General features: G+C 45.9%; 1 protein-coding gene across 1 annotated transcript in view; it reads left to right on the top strand.

Annotated features, from left to right (window-relative positions):
- The first annotated feature begins 447 nt into the window (after positions 1–447).
- GLB1L2 (galactosidase beta 1 like 2) overlaps positions 448–11,213 on the top strand; it is a 39,400-nt gene continuing 28,634 nt past the window's right edge. Inside the window, exons 1-4 of the mRNA XM_039358372.1 lie at positions 448–617; positions 7,183–7,380; positions 8,427–8,495; positions 10,758–10,853. Of these exons, the coding sequence (XP_039214306.1) occupies positions 535–617; positions 7,183–7,380; positions 8,427–8,495; positions 10,758–10,853 (446 nt within the window). The 5' untranslated portion in view covers positions 448–534. The remainder of the gene's footprint in view (positions 618–7,182; positions 7,381–8,426; positions 8,496–10,757; positions 10,854–11,213) is intronic.

The following is an 11,213-nucleotide window of genomic DNA, read 5'->3' as shown; positions in this document are numbered from 1 at the left end:
CACGCTTCTCCGGGCCCGCGTTGGCTGCGTTCACACGTTAGCCTTCCTATGGTTTCAACTCTCTTAGTTTTTCTTGGGGGGTGAAATCATTGCGTGTGAATGCAGGCGACGGGCTTACGAGTCGGGGTCAAGGGAGGGCTGCGCAAACCCGGGAAATGTTTTTTCAGATTCCAAGCCAAACCGACCCAGCTTTGAAGGAAGGGCAGCCTCCAACCCGCAGGGACGCCCCTTCGGGGACTTTCAGCGCCACGCAAGAGAGCTCCTGAGCATGTAAGGAGCGCTCCGCCGGGCCACAGGTGAGCCGGCGGGGCGGGGCGCCGGAGCGACGGCCGCGACGGCCAATGGGCGCGAGGGGCCGGGTGCCGCCCCGCGCGGCGGAGCGCCCGCCTCCCCCGCCGTTGACCAATGGCAGCGCGGCGCCGCGGCCGCCCTCCTCCAATGGGAGGCGCCTCCGCCCGTAACCGGGCGCCCGTGCGTGGGAGCCGGAGCGGCGGCCGGGCTGGACGGGCCGGGTCTATCCGGGCGCCCTCGGCCATGTGGAGCTGCGCGGGGCGCCGCCGTCGCCGGCTGCTGGCGGGCCTTCTGGTGCTGCTGCTGGCCGCCGTCGCCGTCCGCAGGTGAGGCAAGAGGGGGCGGGGCCGGGACGCCCCGCCCCCAGGCCGCGCTCCGGCCCCGCCCCCTCGGGGGACCCCTCTCCTCCTCCGGCCGCTGCCAAGCCCATCATCCCAAGGGTTCCCCTACCCATCATCCGCGCACCGGGGCTCCTTCCCTCCCTCTCTCCTCCTTCCCGGCAGCTGCTTTTCCCCTCCTCCCTCTTCTCCTGTGTCCCCTCCCCGCCACGGATGCAGCCCCCATCATCCCCAGCCGCCCCTTGGCCGACCTGCCAACCGCGAAACCCATCATCCACAGCCGGCGGGGCGGGGCAAGAAGATAGGCGGGGGGAGGGGAAGAAAGAACAATCCCCTGCCTCCCCCCATCCCACTCCCACCCCATCCCCTTAGGAGAGCCTCCCCCAGCCCCCTCCCCAGTTGCAAAGGGGACCTTCCATCTCCAACAGCATCTGCTCGGACTTTGCAGGAACATAAACTTACACCCTTACACACACACACACACACACACACACAGGCGCACAGCTATGCTTTATTAAAGCAGACTTCTCCCCACCTTCCAAAAAATGTTGTTTTTCTTCTCTGCAAGCAGCTTTCAAGCTTCCCTTTGCACCCCATCCCACCCACAGTGAGGTGGGCACATCTGCCTGTTGCAAACTTGGCATGGACTTTGGGACGATGCCAGCAGGGTCCAGGTTGAGATACCAGGAGAGGATGTCGGAAAGAGAGTGCACGCTCCGATCCATCCTGGGTCATCTGGCTATTTTGGGTAGACACCCCCCCCTCTTTCCTTGCACCTGCCGTTTTACAGAAAGACCCACAGATCTGCTGGGTAAGCCTGCAGGCCGCCTTGGCCAATGAGGACTTAGTGCCTTAATTGCAGCCCATGTGCGATTTGTTTTCTGTTGACCTTCAGTTGCAAGGGAGATGCGTTTATCAGCACAAATAAGGGATGGTTGCATCGCAGGAGAAATTGGACAAGTTAGTGCACCGCATGCCTCTTTCAGAGGTCTTATTATTAATAGCAATAATAGATTTTCATCCTGTCTTTATTCATTGATTAGATCTTAATCCTTCCTGTATTACTTTATAGGTAACTCAAAGCTGCAAAAGTTCCTCATACTCCTCCTTCCTCTTATTTTTCCCACAAAACAACCCTGTGAGGAAGGTTAGGCTGAGAGAGAGTGATTGGTCCAAAGTCACCCAGCTGGCATTCATATCTATGGCGGAACTAGCATTCACCACCTCCTGGTGATTGGCCCAAAGTCACCCAGCCTACTTTCATGCCTAAGACAGCACTTGAACTCATAACCTCCTGGTTTCTAAACTATAGCATCTTCACCGAACTGGCTTTCATGCAGAAAACCTAACACTAATACACTTGCCTCCTGTTTTCCCCACAACAACAGCCATGTGAGGTAGGCTGAGATGAGAAAGAATGACTGGCTAAAGTTGGTATGTGCATTTCCCCTGCTTCTTCGTGTCTATTGGATGGGCAGCGCTGCATGCTTCCTCTCCTGCTTACTTAGATAAATCTGGTGTTTGTTTCTAAATCAGTTCATGCAATTTGCTGAGAATGAAAACAAAATTCTCATATTGCTTGCAAACGAAAGAAAGCCACAGCCTTCTGGGAATTAACGCCATGGTAGTTTTCTGCTGGTAAAAGAAAGACGCTGGTGAATCTGAACGCGTGTTCTTCTCTGGTGTTTGTACTGTAGCAACATTCATACCAGTCTCATCTTACTAATAGTACACAAATACACAAGGCGCGCCAGGTAATTTTACACCATCCTGTTGATTTCAGATGACAGTCCTGCTACAACATATAATATTGCCAGATTCTCTGCAGCAGCACTCTTAAATTCATCAGAGGATGGCTTCTGGCTTAGGCTTGGGGGCCCAACAGTATACACTAGATTTCAGCGTGCATCTGGTTTGCTGTATTAGGGCACTCTGAAACTTAATACCAATAGTTTTCCGCTTGCTAACTTTTTATGCTCTTTTCTCAGTTGTTAAAGCATGTATTCAATTTGTGCATCTTTTATACCTTATAGCTTTTTATAACTCATTTAAATTCACCGTTTTTATATCCTTTATGCGGGCTTCCTTTTAAGGCTGTATCCTATTCCCTTACGACAGTCTCTATGGCTATAATAAAAATTGATTTGCTTTGATAAAGGGAAAAGTGATCCAGTCCATTCCTTTGCTTGCAAGTTGTTAAATAAAAGACCATTTTTGAAGATTGCCACTCTGAGGATTTCTTTCAAGCTCTATAAGGTCTAATACAATTTTTTTGTCGAGCTGAACAGAGATGTGTATATTTTAAATTGTGTTTTAATCACTTCCTTCTCCGTGGTCAAATAGGGAGAGAGAAACAGGGCATCCATCATGAAGTGCCAATCAAAGGCTGCCTTCCTGGTAGAGTAATTCTTAATTGGTTGTCATAATCAGTTTCATACCTAGTTAACGTTTCTTTCATGTTGAGCCTTCCATGTTGGACTATTTGTGTTTCCTGTGGGTTTTCTAAAAAAATGTACTAGAAACACAAAAAATAGTCTGGTGTATTGTGACCATAAACAAAAAAATTATTAGTATGAAAATAATTTCATCTCTCAGTTCATGACAGACACATGCAAAATATTCCCATCAAATGTCCAGTAGTTGATCAGACCCTTAGTGGGGGGTAAATGCATCCGTTTAGGTGAATATAAAAGCTATAAAGCTGTATATTCTTCATAACTTTATTATTACAAAGAATAGATAACTACAAAGAATAGATGGATTTTAAACTATAGAAAACCAACCTTCATTCTCTTAATAATTTGGGATCACAACTACACTCATCCCTTGCTGTTAACCTGCAGGCTAGGATTGATGGGAATTGGAGTCTTAACAGATTGGCCATCTGCTACCCTGTTATGACCCAGATTGGTACATCCTGATGAATCGGATTTTGCTCCTAGTTCCTTTCTCTTCTAGCGATATGTGCACTAGACAATTTAAGTCCTGCACCTATAAGAAAGCCCTTTTTTAAATTCTTTCTACTCTTCTGAGGTTGCCTTCCAACCTACTTGTGTTTCTGCTTGCTGGTGTACCCTCTTCCTAGGATGAATGCCCTTCCAAAGTCATGGCCCTATTTAGCTGCCTCCCTCTGTTAAAGCTGGATAACAAGTAAAGCTTGAGGTCAATGGGGCAAGTGGTTTGAGAAGCCCTCTTATTGGAATGTATTTTGAGTTAATCTCTCCTAGGATTGAATTAAACATTAAGGTCATGTTAGGCCCTTGGCAGGAGTGACTTCTGCAAAACAGGAGATTGCATGTAGTCCTCAATTTACGGCCACAATGGAGCCCAAAAATTCTCTTGCTAAGTGAGACGTTTGTTAAGTGACTTTGGCCTCATTTTGTTGCCTCGGCTCAGCTGTTCAGGGAATCACCGCAGTTGTTCAGTTAGTGACACGGTTTTTAAGTGAATCTGGTCTTCCCCCATTAACTTTGCTTGACAAAGGTTGCAAAAGGGGACCATCACATGACCCCAGGACACTGCGACCGTCATAAATATGAGTCAGTTGCCAAGGGACTCCATTTTGACTGCATGACCCTAGGGATGCTGCAACGGTCATAAGTCTGAAAAACGGTCATAAGTCATTTTTTTCCAGTGCCGTTGTAACTTTGAACGGACACTAAGTGAACCGTCGTAAGCCGAGGACTGTCTGTACAGTGCTTAGGATTGGATTTGGAAGAGGCGCTTTCAGAAGTGCTTTTGGGCAGATTTAGCATTAATCTGATACTGGTTAAAGCAGACAAATATTTTTCCCAGAATGGAAATTCAGAGAGATTTACACACATATGTTGTTCTATTTGATTTGGCTACTGTTTTATGTACACACCCGGGCAATATTCATTAATGTGTAAAAAAGAAAAAAAAACACCCAAAACTAAACCCTGATGAACACTGTCGATTTATAGTATATTTTTTAAAGATGTGATGTATGGTTTTTTTCTTTTTCTTTCCTAGCTTGCTTAGAGAGCTGGGTTACTTCTAAGAAAGATGTTCTCATTAGATTAAGCAGAGCAAATGATGCAAATTAAATTTGGAGGAAGATCAAAGATGACTGTGGGGGCAAAAAAAAAAAAAAGCGATGTCTACAAATTGACATTTTTGGGCAGCCGGTGGGGGCGTGGGCGTGGGTGTGGGTGTGTTGCCTTTCATTTGGAAAAGCTGAAATTGGGAACACTGACACTCGTAGGGGAAGCCCTTGTGTCTGTGTGTCTGTGTCTGCCATGCTGAATCAGTTAGTCCCTAGGGGAGAATTTTCCTGGCCGTTCTTCAAATAAAGAAAGGATGGCAGAGAGCAAGGCCATGTCAAGCTGGCTATGATTTAAAAGACTTTAAATAAGCAGGCAAATAAGAAATCCATTCCTCGCCTATCATCAAGAGTAATGGGCGAAGGAAGACATACTGCTGACGCTGTAAATCAGTTTTGTGTTGGACTTAATAGAAGCAGGTGTGACCTTGGTGCTTACAGGTGAAAGAGATGAATCTATACCTATTAAGTTCTCTGAGAGATGATAGACCTCTGTCAGTCATCCCATATCTTGCCTGTTCTAACCTGTCTAGGATATCTCAAAATTTCAAAGCTGGATCTTGTTAACTACACTATGTTTCTGCTTCGGGGCAGCGCAATGGTGAATAGAATGTGCAGGATGTGTGTATATAATGTTATGTTCTTATTTGTGGTTTTTACTTGTGTGTCATGTGCACTGTGGACAGCATTTAATTGCGTTGTGAGTTAGCCAGTGACAATAAAGATAACGATTCTATTCTATTCTATTCTATTCTATTCTATTCTATTCTATTCTATTCTATTCTATTCTATTCTATTCTATTCTATTCCCATCGTCATCCCCATATATTCTATTCTATTCTATTCTATTCTATTCTATTCTATTCTATTCTATTCCTATTCTATTCTATTCTATTCTATTCTATTCTATTCTTATTCCATATTCTATTCTATTCTATTCTATTCTATTCTATTCTATTCTATTCTATTCTATTCTATTCCCATCGTCATCCCCATCTATTCTATTCTATTCTATTCTATTCTATTCAGCGTTTTGCAGTGCCTGGGAATCCTACAGATCTTGAAAGATAGAAAGTCCTGTACAAATACTGTGAATTATTAGGTTGGCCTGCTGGCTCAAAATTTGCTTGGAGCAGGTAAGCCTCAATGCCAAGAACATTGGCCTTCACGGTGGACTAAATGTTGGCTAAAAAAAGGAGGTGTCTTGAATAAAAATAGTTCCCTTCTAGTTCATCCATGCAAAGTGTTTTGTTGGTTAAGGAAACAGGGCATGGCAGAATTCCGGATTCTCTGTGCCCCTTTATATTTGCTTCTTGCTTGACGACACAGCTGGGTGCTGCCAGAATGGCGTTGCAGACTGGAACATTTTAAACATTTGTGTCTGAAAACAGGCTCTGCATCGGCACACCTGCAGGGACCCATTCTTTTGCAGCGTCCCATTTTCCGCCGTCTGTTCAGTTACCTTTTTCAGGGTTTTCAAATCTGGGTTGAAGATTTCCTCCTGAAGCTGTGGTTCTCTCCCCCCCCCCCTCGCCCCGAGATCCAAAATAAAGCAGGCAGCATTCAAATTGATGAAGTAAAGGAGAATTTCCAAAGTTAAATCATGGGTGCTGAAGGGAAATAGAAAAGATTCTTCCTTTGGAAGGATAAACTTGAAGAAGGGCAAAGAAAGGCAGAAAGAGAGAGGTTACAAAATCCTGCCCTGTGAAATGGGTTAAATAGAGGAGAGAAGAGGCAAAATAGGCATAAAAGCTGGGTGGATGGGTGACTTTGGGCCGATCACCAGGAGACTGGGAGTTCTAGTTCCACCTTATGCACGAAAGCTGTCTGAGTAACTCTGGGCCGATCACCAGGCGACTGGGAGTTCTAGCTCCACCTTATGCATGAAAGCTGTCTGAGTAGCTTTGGGCCGATCACCAGGAGACTTGGAGTTCTAGTTCCACCTTATGCATGAAAGCTGTCTGAGTAGCTTTGGGCCAATCACCAGGAGACTTGGAGTTCTAGTTCCACCTTATGCATGAAAGCTGTCTGAGTAGCTTTGGGCCGATCACCAGGAGACTTGGAGTTCTAGTTCCACCTTATGCATGAAAGCTGTCTGAGTAGCTTTGGGCCAATCACCAGGAGACTGGGAGTTCTAGTTCCACTTTATGCATGAAAGCTGTCTGAGTAACTTTGGGCCGATCACCAGGAAACTGGGAGTTTTAGTTCCACCTTATGCATGAAAGCTGTCTGAGTAGCTTTGGGCCGATCACCAGGAGACTGGGAGTTCTAGTCCCGCCCTAGGCATGAAACCGGCTTTCATGCCTAAGGCGGGACTACAACTTACAGTCTCCTGTTGATTGGCCCAAAGTCATCCAGTTGGCTTTCATGACTAAGGTGGAACTAGAACTCACGGTCTCCCACTTTCTAGCCTGGTGCATTAACCACTGGATTAAGCTGACTCTCTAGCTGGCTTTGCTACTGTTATCCTTTTCCTTCCTTCCTGTTCAGGTTCAGCACGACGAACATAATTCCCATGCGGTTCTGGGGCCGGGTGCTGGGCTTGCAGGCAAAGCACTCCCAGTTCCTGCTGGAGGAGAAGCCCTTTCGCATCCTCGGCGGCTCAGTGCACTATTTCCGCATCCCCCGAGAATATTGGAAAGACCGCTTGGTCAAGATGAAGGCCTGTGGCCTGAACACCCTCACAACGTAAGGCTTGTCTCTTTCGCGGCTCCCTCAGCTTGGCCTCCTTGCTGACTCCATTGGAATATAGGTAGTCCTTGACTTAGGACTTGTGGCTTAGTGGCCATTCAAAGTTTATTTATTTATTTATTTAGTTTATTTTAATAAAATTTATATGCCGCCCAATCCCTAGGGACTCAGGGCAGCGTACAAAATTAAAACAATAAATATAACAATAAAAATAAGTGCATTCATACAGCATGTCCCAATCGTATCCCGGCCCCCCCGGGGACATCAACCCCAGGCCTGCTGGAACAGGAGAGTTTTAATGGCTTTCTTAAAGGCCGGCAAGGTGGGAATAGTTCGAATCTCGGGGGGGAGTTGATTCCACCACATCGGAGCCACCACAGAAAAGGCTCTTCCCCGAGGGCCCGCCAGCCGACATTGTCTGGCCGACGGGACCTGAAAGAGGCCCAATCTGTGGGACCTCACCGGTCTCTGGGAACTATGCGGCAGTATGCGGTCCTGTAAGTAACCTGATCCTAAGCCATGAAGGGCTTTAAAGGTGATAACCAACACCTTGAATTGCATCCGGAGACCCACAGGAAGCCAGTGCAGCTCGCGGAGGATAGGTGACACGTGGGTGTACCTTGGCGCGCCCACAATCGCTCTCGCGGCTGCATTCTGAACCAACTGCAGCCTCCGAATGCTCTTCAAGGGTATTCAAAGTTCTGACATACATGGGGTGTACTTTACAACCCAGGTTTGGTAGTTTTGATGGTTGGGGGAATCCCACAGTCACGTGACCACACATCGGGCACTTAGCAACCAGGTTGCGTTTACAGCTGTTTGCCGCATCCTGCAATCCGACAAGCACGTTTTAGCACATTTTTTGCCCAAACCTAGCATTTATTTCTGGTTTTCGCCCAAAGCCATACCCAGAGCAAACCATTGGTTCCCTTAAGAAGCCCAGCATTTCCTTAATGGCCATGGGGGTATGCTTAACAAAGTCGTAAAATTGGGTGTGTCGTGTGCCTTCCTTTGGGAGATATTTATTCACTGCCCTGTTCCAGGTATGTCCCTTGGAACCTTCATGAGGCCATCAGAGGAAGATTTGACTTCAGCGGAGACTTGGATCTGCAGTACGTATCTATCAGGAGATCTGCCTTTTCTTTAGGAAAGAAATCCCAGCAACGTAAAAATCTGTTTTCTTTCTTCTGATATAATAATAATAATAGTAGTAGTAAAGTTGGAAGGGACCTTGGAGGTCATCTAGTCCAACCCCCTGCTCAGGCAGGAAACCCTACACCATTTCGGACAAATGGCTGTCCAGTCTCTTCTTAAAAACTTCCAGTGTTGGAGCATTTACTGCTTATGGAGGCAGGCTGTTCCACTGATTAATTGTTCTCACTGTCAGGAAGTTTCTCCTTAGTTATAGGTTGCTTCTCTCCTTGATTAGTTTCCACCCATTGCTTCTTGTCCTGCCTTCAGGTGCTTTGGAAAATAGCTTAATTCCCTCTTCTTTATGGCAGCCCTGAGATATTGGAATACTGCTATCATGTCCCCCCTTGTCCTTCTCTTCGTTAAACTAGACATACCCAATTCTAGCAACCGTTCCTTATATGTTTTAGCCTCCAGTCCCCTAATCATCTTTGTTGCTCTTATCTGTACTCTTTATAGAGTCTCAACATCTTTTTTACATCGTGGTGACCAAAACTGGATGCAGTATTCCAAGTGTGGCCTTACCAAGGCATTGAAGAGTGGTATTAATACTTCACGTGATCTTGATTCTATCCCTCTGTTAATGCAGCCTAGCACTGTGTTAGCCTTTTTGGCAGCTGCAGCACACTGCTGGCTCATATTTAAGTGATTGTCTACTAGGACTCCGAGGTCCCTCTCACAGTTACTACTGTTGAGCATGGTGCCACCTACGCTGTATTTGTGCATATCAAAATTGCCTCTGCTGAACTTCTCATTCCTATACAGTACTGCAAAAAAGAGGGATGCTTTATATGAGCAAAAGCGTGAGGAGATGGTTTGAGTCGGAAATCAGATATACAGGAGGTTCTTGTGCTGTGGATTATAATAAAAAATGATCAGGGGACGGGCATTATGTACACTGTTTTGAGATGTATAAATAAAAGTAATATTTCAATAAAATCTCTATACGGCCATCAGCATAAGATCCTGATGGAGAGAGAGAGAGAGGATGACATTTGAGCCATGATAGCTATAACTTTGGCAAACTCTGCAAAACCTTCGACAGAACTTAGCTGGTGGGAAAATTCATTTCACATGAACTTGATTCTATAGCAATGGCCATAGCATTTAGACTTATATACCGCTTCACAGTGCTTTACAGCCCTCTCTAAGCAGTTTACAGAATCAGCCTATTTCCTCCAACAATCTGGGTCCGCATTTTACCAACCTCGGACAGGTGGAAGGCTGAGTGAATCTTGAGCCTATAGGAATCGAACTGCTGACAGCCGGCAGTCAGCAGAAATAGCCTGCAGTACTGCATTCTAACCACTGTGCCACCATGGCTCTATTCCCCTATTAATGCAACCTAGGATTACATTGGCATTTTTGGTGGCTGCAGCACACTATTGGCTCATATTTAAGTGATTGTCCACTAGGATTCCAAGATCCCTCTAGCAGTTAGTATTTACTCACATTTCATCTAATACAGTGGTTCTCAACCTTTTTAATGCCGCGACCCCCAACCGGTCGTAAGTCGAGGACTACTCAACCGGTCGTAAGTCGAGGACTATTCAACTGGTGCAGCACCGTTTGCAGAATGGGACTTTTGGCGGGCTCAGCAGGGCAGAGATAGCCTGGACAATTCCTATTGGCTTTTGAAAGGCAATAGAATTAGACTCTATTCAAGAGAGTCTATTCTATTGGCTTTCAAAAGCCAATAGAATAAAAGGGAGTAGCACAGCTAAGGAAAAGGGGGGGGGGAAATGGCGGACTGCGTTGTTGGTGACCCCCGTGAAATGGTCGTTCGATCCCAAATGGTTGAGAACCACTGATCTAATATATACCTGGCTCCTTTTTAATAATCCCACCATTCTGTAACTAGGTCTTTAGATAAAGTTGGTTTTTGAGCCCTGGTGGTGCAGGAGTTAGAATGCAGCAATGCTGGCTAACTCTGCCGACTGCAACAGTTTGATCCTGACTGGCTCAGGGTTGACTCAGCCTTCCATCCTTCCGAGGTCGGTAAAATGAGGACCCGGATTGTTGGGAAGCAATAGGCTGACTCTATGAACTGCTTAGAGAGGGCTGTCAAGCACAATGAAGCGGTATATAAGTCTAATTGTGATTGCTATTTTGAGCTTCCTTTGCTAAATTAGAGAGTGCTCTGCCTTTGCAGTGGTTTTGCCATTTCCCATTTGCTTCTCTAGGGCTTTTCTTAGGATAGCAGAAGAAGTAGGACTATGGGTGATTCTGCGCCCCGGACCGTATATCTGCTCCGAGTGGGATCTTGGTGGTCTACCCAGGTAAGTCTGAATGATTTTGACTTCTGGTTAAAATGTTACTCCTTAATGTGTGTCTGCAGCTTTCATAAGTCTACTTCTGAGGACAGAAATCTGATATTTAGAGCATAAATAGAACGGAGACGCTGGGACAGATGCAGCAGGGTAGAATGTAAGAGTCCAGGCAAACTGAGTCCTTTGCAATGGACCTTGTTTATCAAATATTATTTTATTTTAAATGTTCTACGTATCAGTAGGCTGTTTCTTCTGAAATGAAATGTATCCGGTCTGCATTGCTAATTTTGCTGTGTGTACCTTCTGATCCTTGCTTGTAATAAAGAATTAATTTGGTTTCATGATAGTAGCAAACCTTCTGCTTGGCAT

Source organism: Crotalus tigris, unplaced genomic scaffold, assembly GCF_016545835.1.
Source record: "Crotalus tigris isolate CLP2741 ecotype Arizona unplaced genomic scaffold, ASM1654583v1 scf7180000019014.348434, whole genome shotgun sequence".
Lineage (NCBI taxonomy): Eukaryota > Metazoa > Chordata > Lepidosauria > Squamata > Viperidae > Crotalus > Crotalus tigris.
Note: the sequence above shows the minus strand (reverse complement) of the source record. Positions and strands in the feature narration are given on the sequence as shown.